Genomic DNA, 20,963 nt, shown 5'->3' with positions numbered 1-20,963 from the left:
TTCTTGTCAATACAGTGGTATAACAAACATACAGTTGTGCTCATATTTATTCATACCCTTTCATTAAAGAAGGAAAAAACAGCTGCCTGTAAAATAAGCTGAAATTGACTAAAGTAATAATAAATAAAGAAAAAATTATGAAAATCATTACATTATTTTCTAATTCTACTTTGTTTTTTTTCCCTTTCTTCAACTCAACTAAATGAAAAACAGTGCCTTATATTACTAAATTATATATTTGCAAATTTGTAGTTATTATTCCTTTTTTAAGTCTCCAGTTATTTGAGTGACAGTTGTAAATTCAACCTTTTCTTTAATGAAAGGGTATGAATACATATGAGCACAACTGTAATAAACAGCATTAACACGACATATAATGTAAACATTTGACTGAGGCTAGGGGTTGTATATATAACATGGAGATTACAAATATTTGGAAGCTTATAATTTATAAGAATATATTAAATTTAGAGCAGAGAGACACTGCTCTCAAGGCTTTACAGAGTGCCAATACATTGTTTTACCCCTTTGAAGAAGCAAATGTATGAGGGTATAATTTCAGTAACTTTGCATTTATGGATATAAAATGTGATGAACAGCAGGATGAGATTGCACAAAAAAAGTTTTACTCATTTTTTCAGCAGGAAATGCGGGATGACGTTAAAGCCATGACATCATCTCCACGCGCCTGCAGCAGGACGCACAAGGGACGGTTCGCGTGTTGCGGTGTCGTGTTAGCTGCAGACAGTTTCTTCATCGATACTGAGCGGGTAGTTTGTCTCAGATCAGAAATGTCTGTCACCGAGATGTTCAGCTACATCCAGGGGTTCTTGAGTGCAGACCAGGACGTGAGAGAGGTATGAACGAGCAGCCACACACCCTGCAGAGCTGCTAACATTAGCTAGCAGCTAACCAGAGCTGAATTGTTGCTTCTTTAAAACATTTATTTTTAAAAATGTCCTGTAACTTCATTACAGATGTCCAGTTTACTGGATGCAGCGACTCTTTTAATTTTTTTCAGGTTAATGATAAAGCACATTAAGCTTGCTACATTTTAAAGAGGGAGTTTTTTTTTATTTAAAAGAACAAATAAAGACTGATTAAACAATGACATGATTTTGAATGGAGCTTTAGCACGTGGTATAAATAAGTTACTAAATATTTGTCAATTGGTTTTGTTTTTCCAGGATATCCGTAAGGTTGTCCAGGTTTTGGAGCAGACTGCCAGAGAAATATTGACAGTACTTCAAAGTGTCCACCAACCTTCTGGATTCAAAGAAAGTGAGATTTCTATGCATTTTTCTTTGTCTTGTAGGATATCTTTTTTTCCTTTCTTTTTTTAAACTCTAAACAGCAAATTTTTTCTTTCAGTTCCCAGTAAATGTGCAAAAGCAAGGGAATTGTTTTGCACAGTCAGGTCACAAATGGCAGAACTCAAGACTAAATTTCCTTCGGAGCAGTATTACAGGTGAGACCATTTTCCTAAGTAACTGCAGTTTGCTGCTCGTAGTGATCAAGGGCTGTTGTGGTTGGAATCTGCAAAAAAACAAACAAACACATGCATCTTTGGTGGTTTTTCTTTAAACGTTAAATATATTTAGATTTTTGTGCAAAAAATTCCTAGGAGCTGTATTACTTTACTTTTAATTTTTGTTAGCTTAGTTGTTATTAAAAATGATGGTATCTGAAGAGTAATTCTGTTTAAGTCACTCAGCTTTATTTTTGTTGTGCCAATTCACAGTTATGTCATCTTGTGGGACTCAAGACATAATTTAATATGAGCCATTGTGATTCAATTTAGACAAATCCACATCAGCCCAAATTGCTGTTCAAACAAGTCTGTAACATATAGTTACAAGTATAGTACAAGTAATTCCATACTTAAGTGAAACTATGAGCATTCTTCAATTAACTGAATTAAGAAATCAAATTTGAGAAAATATTTCTCCTTACAATCTTTCTTTCTTTATGATTTATGTTTTACAACTCAGACTCCTCTAACAAACACAGTTGTTTCTGTTCTTATTGCGTTGATCCCCTCCAGGTTCCATGAGCATTGGCGCTTTGTCTTGCAGCGTTTGGCTTTCTTAGCAGCCTTTGTCGTCTACCTGGAAAGTGAAGCTCTGGTGACCCGGGAAGAGATGGCTCAGATACTTGGAAGTAGGTACAAGTTGACGTGAAAGCTCTAACTTGTACTGAGGAAAGCTTCCTAACTCCCCCTCCTCTGTTCCCTTATCTTGGCAGTTGAGGTTGTTAGAGAGAAAGGCTTTCATCTGGATGTAGAGGACTACCTGGCAGGCGTGCTGATCATGGCAAGTGAACTGGTAAGTATTCTCTGATTGCTGTACTGTTAAATTATCAATAGCCTATAAATGAATTCTTAATAGTGTGATTTGTTTTTGCCTGTTTAAAAATAAATTCACAACTAAAATAACCGTTGTGATAAAGAAATTACTTATTCAGGTGAGGATTAATGATCACAAAAAAGGCAAAATACCACAAGATAATGGACAGACCAACCGCTCATTGAGGAGCTTCTACTTTTATACCCTGGATGCCCTCTGACCCAGTAAAGCCATCATTTGTATATCGCAAATCTTCACCAACAGATTGCTGACTGACTACACCCACTCACTGGAACTTACAGTTGGTTTGTTTTATTAAACAGTGGCGGCCTGCCATGGCTGAGTCAGTGCATTTTAATGGATGCTGTTGACAGCTGGTAAATAAATTATCCCTCCATTAGCTTCTTTATCCCGCAGCATTACTACGGGCTGAAATTATCCCAGCTGACATTAGGTAATGTGCAGAAAATAAGATTTCAGTATTTGGTGTTGATGACACATCTTGCACTTGGACATATTTATTGTCTAGGTGCATATTTACATGTATAGATATCACATTTTCTCATGTCCTTGTCCCTTTCTACAGGTTCAAAAAACTTGAATGCAAACAGATATTAGTCAGATTCATGGGAACTTTAACCAAGAATGCCTGTTTTGTGCTCATATATTATTTTTTAAGTAAAGCACATTTTTGCATAAACTGTTGAGTGAGTGTTGAATTTGTGCTGCTATTTGCTCTTCCAGTCACGGTTGGCAGTGAACAGTGTCACAGCAGGAGACTACAGCCGGCCGCTCCGCATCTCAAACTTCATCAACGAGCTGGACTCCGGCTTCCGTCTGCTCAACCTGAAGAATGATCCACTACGAAAGCGCTACGATGGCCTCAAGTATGACGTCAAGAAGATCGAGGAGGTGGTCTATGACTTGTCGATCCGCGGCCTGGCCAAGGAAGCCGAGTCCGGCGGGGAGAAGTAGAGCTTGGAGAATGGGAATGGCCGTGGGAGCAGGAGAGGGGGCTTGGCAGCCACCTCCAGCTGGGACTTCTCAAGGCTGCTGCAGATCGTAGACCTTACCCCACCTGGGAGGCAGGACCCGGAGATCTGCCTGAGGCCGCAGTAGCCGGGGACAGAGTATGAGTGTGTTTGTGTTTGTGTGTGTGTGTGTGTGTGTGTGTGTGTGTGCGCGCGCGTGCGTGCGTGCGTGCATGCAAGAGAGGTCCTGTAGATGAATGGCAGTCTGTGAGCAGGGTTGCAAAGATGAGGTCTGTTGACATCCTCGTTCAGAGGTTTAACATGAGAGGTTTGGTTTGTTATTGGTATTTTGAACGTGTGTCCTAGTTTTCATCTGACCCCTGTGATGTTTATTGAGCTGGTTTTAAGGCTGTTCAGTCATGTTCTTATTATTGAATAACAGTACGTTCAAGTTTTTGTTTTTTTATTAAGGTGGTCAAAGATATAAGTGTTAAAGGCTCGCTTTTTTCTTTAGTTGTATTTTTTTCCTTTGCAAAAACATCAGACATGTCTGTGCTGATGATTTACTCTGTGATTTGATTCTCGGTGGTTTGTTGCAGGACTGAGCCATTGTTTAAAAAGGTATGTAAATCCAAAACAGGGATCTGGGAGCCTATAAATGACATACTTTACTAACAGTTACTTTACTCTCCAGTAAAAGCATTTTCATTCAATTTTAAACATTTTCCAAATATATTGCATAGAAATCAGAAAAGAGCCTTAATTTTGGATTTTGATGATGACAAATGAGGCTTAAAGTGAAGTGGAGCCTAAGAAATAATAGTTGTGGACTTCACAACAACAGAAAGACACTTAATTGTACAATCCCTGATGTTAGGAACACTTACAAACTTGTGCCAATTAATCTGTTGAACTTGTTCAGTATTTTGGGTGTAGCAATGAAGCTTTTTCTGAAAATCGCTGAGTGGATGCAAAACAATGTAATTTACTGCATGTTTTTTTTTTTTTTTTTTACTCGTATACTTTTCACCTGTCTGAAGTGGAGCTGGGCTGTTTTCATAAAAAAGTTTCTTCACAATCGTTCATGTTGTGCTTCTGTTTTCTGGTCTGAGGTGAATTGTACTTGTAGATTATGTATTCCTACCTCTAGAAATGACACTGGCTTCAGCGCTAGATGGTAATGTACACACACACACAAAGAAAAGAATCAAAGCTGTGTTTAAAATCTTTTAATAGAATTCATAATATATTACACTGGGGAAATAATACATCAGGTCTTTTAAATGCAAACGAGGAAAAGAAAAGGAAAAAAGATGCAACTCAGCAGGTTTTGCTTCTTTTATATTTTGAAATGGTTTAATCTGAAACTGCATCTTCTAGCAGTGTATGAGCATCACTGTGGAGTTCAATAGCTCTGTCCTCCAAAACACAGTGATTTAATTCCTCTGGTGCTACTTTATAACAACTGCAATGTTTTAGATAATGTTTTTAGTCAATGTGCTGGAGCTTTACGTGGCCAAGTTCCCTCATGAATTATGAATGAACGTGACTGAATAACATGTTATACCAGTAGTTCTGCCAAAGTCTTTTCCAGAACTAAATTATAAAGTGCATCAAACAAAGTAAAGCCGCCTTATATAAAAAACATACCATCAGTGGTTAAAAAAAAAATCCCACGAAAATAAAGGGATCAGTCATAGGAGTAATTATATTGCCTATAAATTGGTCTCAGTCAAGTGCAGACACAGGGCAGACTGGTCTGGTAGAAGTTAATGCTACTGTGACAGCAATATTTGTCAGGTTTTTTTTTTAATCTTAACAGTAATAAAGTACCAAGGCACAACATCTCATTGCTAAGTCACATAACACAGTTATTACTAACCTGTCAACATGATTTGGATGCATTTTTGAGGCTACTTCTTCAAGTTAACAGGTTTTTTTCAACTTTTACAGCAACATGAGTCTTAATATTGAACTGTTAGTTGCACAAAACGAGAGGATTCTGTCTTTGGGGTTTTCAAGAGGACATTTTTAAGTGTTTTCATGTACTTGTTAAAATAGAGATTGCTGCCGCATCATTAAAACAAATATTCATCTGGCTATGCCCCATCAAGATTAGTTCTGTGCAACGTCATGATTCCCTAAACGCAACATTAAAAAAACTGAAATTAATACAATGAGGCAGCTCAGTGGTTGAGGTGACCTATTTGACATGTTTTAAAAAAATGACCATACTTTACAAATTGTTTTCATGGCACCAAGATAATCTCAGTTTCAATTACCAAAACAGAGACTTCCTTAAGGTGCTGAAAGGAAGCTTTAATTGTTTAAACCAATAAACATGATCAAGACTCCAGTTAAATCTGCAACAAAGCTGAAGGAAAGCAGGACGGACACAAAAACACTTAAGGAAATTTCTGGGAAATTTAATGCATATAAAGTAGCTACTTCTTGTTAAACCGGAAGAGATTATTGCTGTTCCTTGAATTCTTTTTTTTTTCTTTTTCTAATTTAAACACAGTGACACTGGAGGTCTGTTCGGCCTGTTGGAGATGCTCTGCTCAGCTGCATATCGGGCAGTGACCGTTGCTATGGTGCCAACATACACTAGTGGGCAGCACACAAACAGGAAAGGGCAGTGACAACAAACAAACCACTGAACAAAAAACCTTAAAACGTTTGCACCTTCTTTTACCAGGAACTAAAGACTTTAATCCCCATAAATATATATGTTAAAAAGAAAAAAGTGAAATTACAATTTTTCTTTTTGCAGTCAGTCATGTTCAGTCATGCTTTCTTATCACACACACCTCAGGTACAGAAAACACTGTTTCCTAAAGAGCAAACAGTCTTTACAATCAAGGCTGGCTAGCACAGCCCAACTTTTTTTTGGTAGTCCAAGAATCTGGTATTTTGTTTATCTGTTTTCTTATTTAACTGCTTAAAATTAAAACTACATACATAGTTTTATGGCGCACTGACAGCTTTTTAAGAAAAAAGTGCTTTGTTTTTCTCACAAGACTGTGAGACAGATTCTGTTTGTGTTTTCTGAATACATCGGACCAGTGGTATTACTCAATGATTTGGCTGATTTCTGCGGTAGGATTTGGGTTATTTACAGTGTAACAAAGATTTGTGAAGGCTAGTCTCAGGAACGTGTCTGGTTTGTGTTGATCATGATGTTAGGCAAAGCGTTACGCCGTTTCCTCCAGGTGCCCAAGTCTCGAGCATATCTCTTAATCTGATGGAACCACTGTTGGGTACGGGATTTATCCGATGCACGGAAAACAAATGACTCCCGCCGGATATCGAGCACCTCGAAAGTGTCCTCACAGTCTGGATCTGTGGACACCACGCAGTTTCCCAGACGGATGGGTTCTCTCAGCACTGTGAACTTCCCACTGCTCTTGTCCTTGATGAGAACCAGCACTCCATCTCGAATGCTCTCTCCAACCACTTCTCCCTGATCCCCCCTAGCGCCAAGATCAGTGCCTTGACAGGAGGCCTCGCCGACTCGTTGTGTCCTCACCATCAGCAGACTTTGCACGTTTTGGAACTTGAGGGCCTTGCTGCCCTTTTTCACCCACTGACCATCTGCTGGCTGGGACAGCTGGAGCGGTCCTTCCATGACGAATCGTGTGTTTTCTCTCGACCAACCCACCGTCTTCATTGACACCTCTCGCATCTCAATGTTGATGACCTCCCGGTTCTTGCGGCTATCTCTGCGGAATGAGCGCAGAGACCAGGTAACACCGTTGCCCTCCTGTTTGGTCTTCATATTAATGTGTTCCAGATGGGATTCCACCCGACTCTTGGCCTCACGGAGACGTGCGTAGTCGGGGTGACATTCGGGGGTAACCTTAATAATGCGGCTTAATAAAAGTGGGTATTTAGTCACACGCTGGAGGGGCGCCATGAGGAAAGAGCGCAGGTTCATGCGACGCAGTGCAGTGTTGTCATTCTGGGAAACATCCAGGAAGATTCTGGAAAAAAAAAAATGAAGAGAGATTTGTAACAGCTTGTACAACTTTGTACATTTCTAAAAACTTGATTACAGAGAATCATGGAACTGCCTGACTCAAGGCTCAGGCTCCGTATAAAAATATGAATCCTTGCAAGTCGACTCTCAAAATAGACCTTCCTTTGAATAAGTGATAACTCGCTGTCTTTTCCATTAAGAATTACACAGAGCAGCCGTGGCAGGAACAAGAGAAAGCTCACAGAGCAACTTTTCCATCATACAGGCAAACAGGAAGTGGTATATTTGGGTTTGATGGGTACCTGAGCAGTTCTTTCTCCTTCTCTAGTGTGTTGAGCATGTTGACTGAAGTGGACTGCTGCAAGCAATAGGTCTGGAAAGCAGGCAGCATGTTGACAAACTCCAGAAAGATCTCTCCTATGTAAACTGTCAGCAGGTCATCATCGCCCTGAAATCACATTACACAAGATGTCTCAGAGCAGTGATGTTATAAGGAACATTGCACCTTTAAGAAGAATATGGATAATCTGAACAAAAGTGGCAAACCAGCGCCCCTCTGCAGATGTTCTGCGGATGAGAGCATCATGTAGATGCAGCCTAATAATGATGGCAGCTATAGATGTGACTTCCACTGACACCTGTTAGGCAGCACTCAAGCAGACATGCGCTGCAGCTTGACATTGAGCAGACGTAACATATGGAGCTGAAGCCACAATCAGTCATAATCAGACATGACATTTCGAGTGTTGGCAGCTGTGATCCCACTGTAAAATCTGAACTATTGTGAACTTTCCATCTCAAGCTGCATCAGCAAGTTAAGAGATCCAGAATCGAATGTAGCTACACGAGACATCAGCCCATTACAAATGAATGTGGGTTTTGCAAGACTAAAAACGCTGACTCTCATTGGTTCTGACTGATCGGCCTCTAAGTAATGGGCATTTGTTAAATGCATTCTAAGCACAATGTGGGGCCAAAGCTGGTTCTTCACTTTTACTGGCTGGTATGACAGAAGACCCAGTGATAGTTTTAAAAAAGTATAATAAGGCAATTAAGTCATTCTTTCTCAATCCAGTGTTGATATAAAGGTAAACAACCAATAAAGAAATAATCAAGAAAACACAAATTTCCTTACTCTTTGCAGAAAGTTTATATGGCAAAAGGCACAGAAACTCTGTTAGTTTATCTTAAGTTTTTGTTAAATAAATGAATTAATTCATTTGGATGACATAAAAGAACCAATAAGGACAGATTCAGTGATCCCCTCTGATTTCACTACTTTGATGCTTGGCAAATATGGAATCAGATTTGTTTCAGAATCTCCAAACAAAACTTTTTTTGTCACTCCAAAACTCACCAGCCAATCAGAATGCGCCCCTGAAAGAGCCCGCCCATGAAAGGTTTGTGTCAGAAATTAAACCAAACAATCGTGAATCAAAACCAAAGACTGAAGCGCAACCAAAATAGCAAGAGAGAAAGAGGAAGAGGAAACTACAAACAAACTACTCAATTTAACCAAATGAAAGCCTAATAGTTTTCATGATGATTGATAATTTGTGATTTTGAGATCATTTTAAACTTTCTTAAGTTTAAGAAAGTTTTGGTTTTAATTGATGTTTTTTGCTTGAGTTTTAAAAAGTTTTGCTTGGATATTCTGAAACAAATCTGATTCCATAGAGCAAATAGTTAACATATAAAACATATTATACTTGATACATACAGCTTTTGAGACGATTAATTCTGAAACTGCCATGTTAATTAAATGGACTGCAAGTGAGAAGTTATCATACGTAAAATTTCTTTATTAAGTAATATAAAAACTATTCTTCGGCATCATGAACTGGAATTGAGAATATTTTTACTACAACTACACCAAAGGCAGCTCAGTCACAGGAAACTCCTTTATGACAGGGACAATGAGGGGGATATTAGGAAGAAGCTGCTACAAGTTGATAGATAAAATCCACATACAGTGTAGGACTAAAATGTTGAAAGACAGCTGGTTTTCTATGTGTTTGTGAGAGATGAGTAGTTCACCTGGTCAAAAGCCTGATCAATGCTGTCCTGCAGGTGTTCAGTGAAGCGGTCGTTGACATCGATAAGCTCCTGAACATTACTGAACACCACGGCAAGCTGCTCAGCTGTCAGCAGCCCAGCACTCTGCATGGGGCCATAAAACTCCTCTTTAATTATCCGCAGGTCCTCCCCATAGCTTGACTCTGTGTTCAGAAACTCCAGGATGGCTTCCTTGCGCTCAGTACGCAGCTTGGAGCAGCGTTCGCACATTCGCTCTCCTCGCTCTTTAGAGGCCCCATCCCTCAGACCACAGTCTGGACACGGTCTCTGGGCTTCCCAGGCTCTGAGAGAGGCGGACGGTCTCTTCCAGGTGCGGGACAGGCCTGGACCGATTCCGCTGTCCACTCGTTCCACCTCAGCTCCTCGGGTTCTGCGGTGACGGCGGGGCTCGCTGTCCTCCTCCTCCCGCTCATCGCTGAGGCCCACTACCCCACTGTCTGCACTCAGGCTGCTGATGGTGCTCCAGCGATGCTGCCCAGAGCGAGTCACTCCCAGAATCAGCTGCCGCTCCTCACCAGGGGGCTCAGAGCGGCCACGTAGTGCTGCTGGTGCTGAAAAAATGGAGAAAGAAAGGATTAAATTCATCAAACCAAGATATTAATAGATTTTCTGTCTAGTTTTTGTTTTTCACTCTGTGAAAAATCCGCAGCGCTAATGGAGATCCATTTAATTTGGACAACTTATTACTGGTCATGACAAGACGAAGAAGCTATCACCGATATCATCTTTCTCCAACAATTAGATCCTCAGCCCTTGAGTCTAACCTTTGCACACACATGGCAGGTCAACTCCGCTGTGTGCACACTCAAACTGTGTCCTGCAAGCATCCGCCACCAAATAAAATACATGAAATAGGCAAATAACTGGATGTTGATATCCACTGCTGCTGAATGCATACATTTAAGAACCTTTGCATTTCCAAGAAAGCAGCAGTGTCATATTAGCAAATAACTGATATTTTGTGACCAGCAGGGAAGAAGATGGGAAGCATTAGGAGTAAATGTGAGCATTTGGTGGGGGAGGTGAGGCCTGGGTGCAAAGGCCATAATATTCAGATGAGCAAACACTAAGTTGCATAAGAGATGTTAAAAACAGATCAAATGCAAGTTGTAAGAGCCTTAATCTCTTTTGAACGGGGCAGACTGTAAAATACCAGGCTTAGCTGGAAGCTTATTCACAACTGTGTGTGTGGGGGGGGGGGGGATTTACCTTCCTTCATGGGGTAAAGGAGGTCAAAGATCACAAAGCTTGAAAATAAGTCTATGTTTTAAACACATTTTCTAGTGTAAATTCCACTGCAGCATCTGATCAAGACGAGAATGTGGAGATTCAGCTTGGAAACCTTCATGTGTTCTGAATGTTTAATTACAGTCACCAAAGATTGTCTGGTTTTTTTTCCTGAGGATTTGAAAAGAAAAGGGCTTTGACAGAGTTAACCATATTAAATCCAGTTTAGTGGTCAGGGGCTGTAATATTCTGGTGGAGATGAGGGTCCAATCTAAATCTCTATCTAAAGCCAAATCACCTAACCCACATGGACTTCAATACTGTCACAGCAATAGTGCCCACGTGTGTGGGTTCATAAGAACTGAAATAAAAGCAGGGATGGAAATAAAATTATTACAGCGAACATTTTCTAATAACAAAGGACCCTATTAAATAAGCACTTTTTGTTTATACATGATACGCTTAAAGTTTTGGCTCTGAAGAATTCTCAACATCCTAGATGTGTTGGTGACGTCAGAGGTATCTTCGGGAGAAGGCTTTAATAAAAATCCTCTTTCCAAACCAGACGCTGTTTCTTCAGTTTCATGTGAAAAACTTACCACTGTCTCTGTCTCGGTCGCGGTCTCGACGGTGGCTGTGCAGTCGAGCGGCAGCAGCGATCTTCATCTCCAGCTGTTTGCGCTTGGAGGCGTCCGCTGGCATGGGGTCACTGTAGTGGGGCCGGAGGCGGCACTCACGCTGCGCTCTCACCGTCTCAGCCGGCTCATAAGCTGCGTCCGAGCTGGAGCGCCTGCAGCCCAGGCTGGTGTGCTGTCAGTTGGACATGCATGCGTGTCAATCAAACGCTCACATCACTATAGCAACAGGTGAAACGAGGTAAAGCTCTATGGAGAGAACAGGTGAGGATGATGTTACAGAAATCCCAGCTTATACATATCTTTATGTGTCTGCTAGAAGCGTTTTCAGTGTGCAGTGTCACCATTTTCACTGTGATGACATCATTACATAACAGATGTAAGTTTTTTCTCTCTGATCCCAGCATGTAGACCTGACAGGAATCTAAATTTCACACTCAGATGCAGCATTAATCCTTTGCCAAGTCTTGTACAGCAAGTCTCCGCATCTAAAAGTCTTCTCTTGAAATCACACAGCCTTGAAGATAGAAAAAACAAAAAAAAGCTTCCAACTGACAACTTAAAGCATCTCCTGGGATGTTTCTTCTTGAGGTGAGGCGAGGAATTCCCTAAACACTGCAGCATCCTGTACAGACAAACACTCCCTCGCGTGGGTTTATCAAGCCCCTGAGAGTTGACCTGAGGTGGAAAGTTCAACATCGTTCATTGCTTGAGCACGTGGCTCCTCACCGCAGCCTCTAACTATCCATATGAGACTGATGATATTGGCTTTACATCAACAACTTCCTCCCTTAACATTGACAGGTCACTGACAATGAACAGATGCACATAACAGAAAACCGCACTGAGATTTTCATTCCTTTATATCAGACATCACACACAGCTTGCAGCAATCAGGCAGAATGAATAAGAATAATTAATATTCTACTGAAGATCAGAGGCAGACTGCGCTGCGAATTCAGTGCCGAAAATTAAGAAAGGCTCGAGGAAAACACCTCCACATCTGTGCTCTACAATACCTCCAGCCATGCAGCATGGAAACAAGCGACTCTGGAAGTCCGGCTCTTCGGTTCTGCAGGTGCAGAGAGTTGCCCGATGCTAGCTGCAACTGAGCCTGGTGTCAGGTTGCAGTCAACCAGCACGCATAGAGCGGGAATGAGTTACCAACTGCACCCGCTGGCAGAGGGTGGTGGTGGGGGGGGGGGGGGGGGGGGGGGGGGGGGGACTTAATCCTCTTTTTCGTGCATCCTCAGACATAGAAGCTGTTGCTGGAAGACATACCGCATAGCATGCTTGTTCTTATCTCAACAAATACCTCTGCATGAGGATGTGTGGAAGGATGTGGATGTGTGTGTCGCAGTCCCCTTGCTTGTCCCAGTCATCCTTGAATACCAATAGATTTACACGTTTCTGAATGGCGCGAAGCAACGGTGACAAGCGGAGATGTCAGAAACCCACAGACGACACTAAAAACATCAAAGAAAAAGGCAGAAAAAGAATCCTTACGCATTCTCCTGCTTCCTCTGATCCTCCTCCTCCTTCTCCTGCAGGCGCCTCGTTGCCAGCCTCGGCTCTGCAGGCCGTTGCCGACGTTGCCATGGCAACGGCGGAGGGCTGACAGTCGGTCGAGGAGGCGGTGATGTCACAGCCTCCGTCCCGGTCACCTGACAGTCTGACGGGGGCCTCAGCTGAGATCTCTGCACTGCAGCTGGTCGGGAAAGGAGGAGACAGAGGTAGGGGGTTAGAGAGACGGATGGGGAATGGGAGGGAGCAAATGGGGAAGACAGGGGGTAGAAGAGAAAGCAAGTGCGGGGATGGAAGAAACAAGAAAATAAGAACAGGAAGGATTGAGAGAATAAATGAAGGAATAAGAAGGGGTTGAAAGGAAAGAGGAAGAAAAACAGAAAACATGGTGAACGCCAGGGAGAAGAGTTGGAATTATCATTCAGACAGAGCTCTCCTCAGTGAACAGCATCCCTGTCATTCATTTCTCCTCATCCTCCCCTTTTCAGCTCACATGCTCCTCTGCTTCCTGCTGTGTTTTCTATTCCCAACACCCACCCTCCCTTTCTTCCAAAATCTTCCATCTCACCCCCCAAAACGCCTAAATCAATGGCTCTCCTCTCTTCCTGCCGCCACCCCTCATCTCATCCTCAGGGGGACAGCAATTAGACACATCAGTGGACATTAACACCTGAACCCCTGGACCACAAGGGGCAATTCCTGCACGCAGCCACACAAACACACAGACACACACCACACCTTTCCTTCATTCCTTTGTCTGGTGTCTGGACATCCATTCTTGCAACCATCATATACTCCTACACATTCCAGAAAATCTGCAGTTGCACTGAAATGACATTTCCAGTTTCCATATGTCTGCGAGCATAACTACATGCCTGTAGGGACTCACATATGTAACTGTAACAACAGACAAGTGATCAGCATAACTGAGGATTATCAAAGAAAAAAGAAAGCTTTGCCCATAAACTGTGACATGTCGGTATTTCAGCCAGTTGTGGACTCCTGATGCATTTTATACGACAATTCTCCATCCACTCCTCTTTCTATTGATTTACTTTGATCATGTTTCTGTGGGTACAACATGATGCAGATGTTTTAATATCCCTTCCTTTTTTACAAGCTGTGTTATCTTTACCAGATTCTTAGTAACTTTGAGTGTGAAGCATTGTCTATAAGTTTGTCGGTTTAATTGCTGGAAAAATGTTTGACTAAAATCAGCCAATGTCTCATAAATCAAAAAGATGGTGCTAAAATTTTTCATTTATATTATACACGGCTTAGTCCAGTTCAGGGTCATGGGAAAGCTGGAGCCAATCCCAGCAATTGGCAGGTGAGAGTGAGGGTACACCCTGGACAAGTCTTTTCCTTGAAGGGATAAAAACCTCTCTTTTCACATTCAACTTAGCTAGTTAAAGTCTGTGTTCATGAAATACTGATTTCTGCAGCTTTAAAATAATGCACACATCTGTGATGTTATTATTAACATGAACACCCAACAAGTTTGTAGTTAAGTGTTTCATATCGCTGCAAGTGGGGATGGAAGAACAAGACTAAAGTGATATGACTCAGAAAGATGTTGTTTGTCAACAAATTTAAGGTGTTTGTGGTTTTAAAAAGCTTAGCAACTTTCGCGGACCCAGGGGTCACAACCCATAATGGAGTTTCAGTAACGTCTGTCTCTTAGAAAAAGAGACAAGCTGTAAATTCTTGAAATATTGACTTTCATCTTCAAGTGGTGTGAGTAACAAGAGTGGGGGGATGGTCGGTCACATGTTCTTTTTTTCAGTCGAGGCTAAACATGCATTTGAGATGAGGGGTGATATTGACTCCTGAGATGGAACGCTATGCTGAATGTAATCTCCTCACCTCTCTCCCCCCTCATGTTTCATGTCCTGCTCATGGTATATCATCAAGGTTTTGTCTGCATCTGTTAAATGTTTAACGTATTTCTTTCTACAACTCAATTTTTTCTTTTAAACATTTCCAATCCATGAAGCAAACGCAACCTATGACTCAGTAAAACAATGACTTTGCCGTCATATAACCTGTTCACATTGCCACTTTGTGCCTTTCTGCATCACTTAGGGCTTATTATTCTGCTGGTTCTCACATAAATTCCATTTTCTTTCAGAACACCTTTTTTTGTTCTGGGCGTGGCAGCTGCGTCAATTTCATTGCATTTTGCATTAAACAACATTCCATCCAGCAAAGTGCAGCTAGCCTGCACTTTTAGGAAAGAAAACCAACATACCAAAAAAAAAGAAAAGGAAAAAGAGACATCTAAATGTCCAGATCACACCCACATAGCAAAAGGTCAATATGAGAAACACATTTCGAAGCTGCAGCTCTAAAACTTCCTATTGGTTTCTTCTTGGACAAAGTGTCATTAAAAAAAGGCATCTATCTCACATACAGTATTAACTGTCACACCCTGGATGATGCATGGGGAGCAATAACCTGTAGCTTAATTCATCAGGAAACTGCTGGATGTGATAGATCACGGCTCAACACGGTAAGATGTGACAATCAAATTAGCCTAGCTGTCATTTTTACTGATGCATGCATCGCTTAAATGAATTCAATATATTTCTCTTTCAGCGGCTGCATCTAATAGAGATAAATAAATGAAAAGCGTATGCGCATAAATACACACCTGCTGCACCTTTACTGCAGTGTACAATTATCTCAGTGAAATTGCTTTGGTGTTTCACTCCATTTTAAGTTTTTAAAATCCCTCCCGGGCATAGTAATGAGCATATTACTGAAGCACTGCAGCTAGAGGAGAAATACCCTCAGGATTCAGAATAATGCTGCATGATATGCTTTAAACAAAGGAACTTATTGGTGGAAGCCAAACTCCTCAGGGTGCAGAGATCACACAGAATGGTGTCATGTTTAATTAATAAATCCTTAAGTATTAAAACATTCACAAAGCCTGAGGTTGATTTCAGATCTCAAGAGACTGCACTGTGGTTATTTCTGAACATAAAAGATGAATCCACTTGAGATAAACAGTGGGCTGCTGGATGTCAGTGGGTGATGTATCGGCTGATTAGCAGATTGAGAAACAATAACATATGTCAATGAGTCTTGTCAGAAAATTCAGCATGTTTATTCATCGTCCTCTATGGGCGATGTCCCCATGATGACATTTAAGGTTATTTCTGCAGAGGCGTCCCTGCTTTCTTAAGCCCCTCTTTTTCATACAGGAATATTATCAGGTCAGTACTTTCTATCATGATGAAACAGCAGCAACTAAAGAAATTGTCACTGTTACTGTTGTTGTTTAAAATTGATCAAATTGTCAGCATGCTAACAGCCCGTAACATAGAGCAGCAGGATCTGTGTAATCTCTCTATCTAATTAATTAGATGTAATCTAATGTAATTAGAGGCAAATCATGATATCACAAAGTATGACTTTAGCTATTTTTTTCATTGTTTGACTGACTTTATAGATGGATTATTAAAGTAACCTTTACCTGCAACCCTAGATTGCAACACTTTTGCTGCCTTTATGCGAACATCTATCATTCCTTGTAGCAGCGCAGACAAAGAAGCGACAGTCAGTGGAGAGTCCTGACAGGCGAGTAAAGATACCAGCTATCTGCCATCTATCAAAGCCTCAAGCCTGTAGGGGAGGTGGAGTTTATATTCTTGAACTAGCCAAGCCAGGCCACTCCTTTGCGTCCATGGTCTAACATTTACATTTCATCGAGGCCTACAAGGCAGAACAGTGCAACACATCCTTGTCTTGTTCGTCCTTGAGCAGAACGAATCTGAGAAGACTGAAGCTTGAATTTATTCAGCCAACAGCTGACACAGACAGAGAGAGGCGAAACAGTAGGTCTGCAGGGAGGGTGCCAGTCCTCCAGTCTGTCAGGCCTCACGCCAGCCTCCCGCCCACAGTCTAGCCTGCAAGAGCCAACCCTGTTAGCGCCGACAGCTGTTATCACAATAACTGAGATAAATCGATATCACAACAGCACACGTGGGCTTAAACAGATGGATGAATGTTGTGGCATACAAGACAAACAAACATGGAAGCGTGTGTACACTTCAGTGATTAACTCATACACACTTCTGCTGCTATAACAGCTACACAGCTCAGATCAAGAGTACCATGAGCCCACTAAAAAGATCAAGTTGGTTTTGAAAACAATATTTCTGGCAGTAAAGCCAGAGTGCTTTTTTATGTACGATGTAGCAAAGGGGGTTACAGAGATTTATATAAAATATTATTCTAACGTATTTTAGCTTATTTCCCAGGAGCTGGTTTGTAACTAAATGTTGAGCTAACCACATGGGACCCTGACAACTTGGATCTTTACAGCACTGGGAGAAGTCTTCAGATTCTCTTGCAAATGATGAAGTTATAGCAAAAAGTGCTGTGTCATGTTAATTTTTTTTTAAACAGCCCTGTGTTGATAGGACTGGTAAAGTTAATTGACAAAAATATCAAAAGAAAACATTTAAATGTCCTAATATACAGAACATTTGAACCCATTAATATTTGACCCAAGAAATAATAGGTAGATAAATATATATTTTTTTTCCATTTTTAGTCTTATAAATAGTTGCATATACCTATTAATGTCTAATTTTGAGTTTTTACCATAAAAATATGCAAAAATTGTCATTAGGCATCAACAGCTTAATATGCAGCAATATTCATTTTATGTAATATTTTAACTTTTAAAGATATAATGAATATTGTTTCAGATAATGCTATAATACAAACTTTGCAAAGAAAAAAGGAAACAAAAACGGCTTTAAATAAATTATCTGCTTGTTTGGTGCAGGTGTAAATAAACTGTATTGTTTATAATAACAATTAAAATATGATAGTATTCAATATTAGTTACTACAGTTTTAATGAAACAATAAAATACATTTTAACCTATTAGCTCCTGTAAGCACGGTCAGTTAGCGTATACATATAATATGACCTTTATGGTTTACATGGTGGGTGACCGTGTCATAATGTTTTGTTGACAAATACAAACTACAAGATCAGTATCAATCATGAAATATAAGGTCAGCAATTGATGAAGACTGAGAAAATCTTTACAGTCACAGTAAATTAAAATATTTATCTTACACGCTAACATTGAGTGTAAATTATCTCTTTTTTAATTTTTTTGCAGTCTCTAAATAACATTACAATGGATAACTCTGACATAGATTTACCTAAAATTATAATGTAGTTTTTATAGTAATGGACAAACATACCCATATATACTGCAAATATTACTTTATTTAATATGTGCATTGATTCTTCTCATGTATAACATGCATTGATTATTTCATGTTCATTGACTTAATAAAGTGTCACACAACAAATATATGTTTCACTGCCTGTATAGAAGTGGCTGTGGGGACATGCCTACTTTATATCTTACTTATAGTCAGACAGGGAACATGTACTACCCCTAAAGTTGAACAACACAAATGTTCAAGTAAGTTTTTTTAAAGAAATTATACATTTTCAAAAACCTTATTTTAGCAAACAGCTCTCTTTAGATTTACTAACATAATGGATGTGAACACTTGCGACACCTCTTCCCAACTAACCTCTTTTTGATGAGGTCCAGTGCCGATCCAATGAGCCCATCCTTCATCTTATAGATCTTGGCTCCATAGCTAGACAGGTCCGTCCCCTCCAAAAGGAGTGCCGGGCAGCAGCTGGAGGGATGCTCCCAGTTCTTTTTGCCAGGTGGGAGAGGAACCGACCCAGCTGGTTCCAGACTACTCCTCCGACGCCTGCCACTCCCATCACCTCCTATAACAGTAGCTTTGTCCTGGGCCAAGCTGACCTGGGGCTGCAGGGGTGAACGTGGGGACGGGCCTGTGCGGATTGGAGAGTATGTGCTGGTGACAGATTTGGTGGATGAAGTAGCTTCTGCAGTGCAGTGACTGGTTGCAGTGATGAAAGCAGGTTGGTCTGAGGAGGTGATGATCTGCAGGCCTTCATTACTTCTGGGAGTCCTTTCACTCGTATTCTTGACACTCAGCAGCTCTCTCTTTTCTCCACTAGAACCCAACTGAGGGTCAGACTGATCAGAAGGGAGCGTTTTGCTGTCTGAAGTTCTTTTATCCTGCGGCACGTCTTGTTTTACAGATGCTACACAACCTGCTGTGGACTCAGAGCTCTGCTTCCCTTCCTTCTGCCTCATCCTCTTGAACTCCTCAAATGTAGGGATATGTATACGTCCCACTGGAGGTCTCCGACGCTCACATGCAGAATCTGTCCCAGCCTCACTGCCTGCAATGTTGTCTGTTGTGTAGGATGCCTGAACTGGTTTTGGGCTGGATGGAGAGCTGTGGACAGCTAAGTTGGGGCTACTGTTCTGCCGCCGGAGTTCCAAACGCCTCAATACCTCTTGCTTGATCTCCTCTGGAGATGTGCGCAGTGTGCACTGGGGCCTAGACCCAGCACTTGTTGAACTACCTTGACGCCCACCTTCCTGTTCAACAGGTGTGACATTTGGAGCCACCTGAGGACGCAATGGGAGTGGCCTGAGAGGCTCAACAGATGACTTTGCAATCTGGAGGCGGAGTTTCTCCCTTAAGCCCTTCCTTGCATCCCATTCGTCAACACCACCTGGAAACAACAGCTGAGGGAAGAGAGGCAGGTCTTTTCTGGGCAGCCCATGTCGAGGGTAAAATGCCAAACTCTCTGGATTGGGTACCAACCCATGGGCCCCCAGTACAGATCCATCTGGAGGTCCATCATACCAGTGGCTAGAGGAAGTATAGCGTAAAATAAACTCACTATCTACGCTCCTGCAAGGAGCATCACTGAATGTGCAAAAGCCAGAATCTCCCATCGAGCTCCAGTTCAAGTTCTCCATACTCCTGTATGGTCTACTGCTGTTGTTTCCAGTATGGATGTAGGAGCCCGGGGCCAGCCCCTGTCCTGGCTCCATCCCAAGAGGACCCTGCCTGCTGGAGCAATACCTGAGTCCCAAGTTGGTGAGTAGTGTGCTGCTGTTGCACCTGCCTATGAGAGGGTAGGGAGGTCCCGGCAGGCCCGGGTAATGATGGACGCTGGGCCTGTGTCGTGGGAAGGAAGATAAGGGGTCCGGAGACAGAGGGAGGTTAGCAATGCAGGGCTCCATGTCTATGACAAGGTTGAAGGGAGAGTTGCAGCCAGCAGGAGAGCCAGCAGAGAGTGCGGCAGAGGAAGTTGAAGGGTAGTCACATGGTGGAGGAGGCCTCACGTCTGGCATGGCTTTTGGCAGAGTGAGAGGTCCTCAGACACGCAGTCGGCAGAGACTAAAATCTGCAGCCTGCAGGAGCAAAGACAGATAAAGACAGATGTTTTATAAAACCGAAATAAATGATTACACTCAAAATGGTAACTATGAATACATGCGGTTGTCTAATCAGACTGCTTAATGACCTGTTTTGAAACCTCACCACACATCTTTTTTTCAGTTTCTGTGCATGGCTTTGACCACGTGATCTGCTTGAGTTTAAGAGCCACAGGGAGGACTAAAAAGTCAACACAAATAGAAATAATGGGTAACCACGGCTCTGGACACAGAGCTGAAGCATAGTTCCTTCACCAAAATAATCACATTCATTTTATATATACGATGCCCTGTCTACCCCTGCAGGCTTTTTCCTTCTCTGCAGAAAAAAAAAAAAAATAATAGAAGGATTATTGCTCTTCTTGTCAGGCTATTAAAACGAGAGATTGAGAGACAAATACAAAGAGACAGACAGTGCAGGACAGTGAAGAAACGGGAGCGAGCTGGTAAAGGAGACAAAGATGAGACAGAGTAAGAGGAAAAGAATGTGACGTTAAGAGAAAGCTGTAAGCTGAAGGGACAGTAATGAAGATAACTGCTCAGCTGTTTGCTGGCGGCCAGCTTTGCTCTTTCCCTCTGACTAATCAGACAGTAGTTTCAGATTAGTCGGGAGCGGAGAGAGCAAGCAAGATGGTACTGGGTGTGCCGAGGCCCTTTCTCTCTTTCTATAATGAGAACAAATCTCATGATGACTGCTCTCCCCAAATGTCCGTCATCTATACCTCATATTCTGTCCGTATAAATCAGAAGCGCAGGGTTATGGCTGTGATTACGACTGTGATTATGAAACAGGGATTCGGAGAGCTCATCCCTGATGTATTATGTGAATAAAAAAACTCAAATCATCTGCAGACTCCAATGATCCCTAATGCCAAAGCACGAACAAGCTGC

At 41.6% G+C, this 20,963-nt stretch overlaps 2 protein-coding genes across 2 annotated transcripts; one reads left to right on the top strand and one right to left on the bottom strand.

Moving 5' to 3' along the window:
• The first annotated feature begins 721 nt into the window (after positions 1 to 721).
• Positions 722 to 4,359, top strand: tsn (translin). The gene is made up of 6 exons (XM_079253918.1): positions 722 to 857; positions 1,188 to 1,281; positions 1,372 to 1,468; positions 2,045 to 2,160; positions 2,245 to 2,324; positions 3,090 to 4,359. The coding sequence occupies exons 1-6, from the start codon at positions 792 to 794 to the stop codon at positions 3,318 to 3,320; spliced, it is 684 nt and encodes a 227-aa protein (XP_079110044.1). The 5' UTR covers positions 722 to 791; the 3' UTR covers positions 3,321 to 4,359.
• A 2,105-nt stretch (positions 4,360 to 6,464) lies between these two features.
• On the bottom strand, positions 6,465 to 19,988 carry arhgef49 (Rho guanine nucleotide exchange factor 49; the record flags this gene model as incomplete). Its single annotated transcript, XM_079254649.1, has 6 exons — positions 6,465 to 7,299; positions 7,598 to 7,743; positions 9,333 to 9,913; positions 11,201 to 11,408; positions 12,740 to 12,941; positions 18,331 to 19,988. 6 exons carry the CDS (start codon positions 19,986 to 19,988, stop codon positions 6,465 to 6,467), a joined length of 3,630 nt encoding a protein of 1,209 aa, XP_079110775.1.
• Between the last annotated feature and the right edge of the window lie 975 nt (positions 19,989 to 20,963).

The sequence above is a fragment of the Telmatherina bonti genome (genome assembly GCF_933228915.1).
Source record: "Telmatherina bonti genome assembly, chromosome: 15".
Classification (NCBI taxonomy): Eukaryota; Metazoa; Chordata; class Actinopteri; order Atheriniformes; family Telmatherinidae; genus Telmatherina; species Telmatherina bonti.
This window is presented reverse-complemented; position numbering and strand designations above follow the sequence as displayed.

Excerpts from the sequence above, each read along its gene's own strand:
- tsn (XM_079253918.1), top strand. The coding sequence starts at position 792 with ATGTCTGTCACCGAGATGTTCAGCTACATCCAGGGGTTCTTGAGTGCA. Across the intron at positions 1,282-1,371 it reads ACCTTCTGGATTCAAAGAAA|TTCCCAGTAAATGTGCAAAA; the intron begins GTGAGATTTCTA and ends TTTTTCTTTCAG. Across the intron at positions 1,469-2,044 it reads CCTTCGGAGCAGTATTACAG|GTTCCATGAGCATTGGCGCT; the intron begins GTGAGACCATTT and ends GATCCCCTCCAG.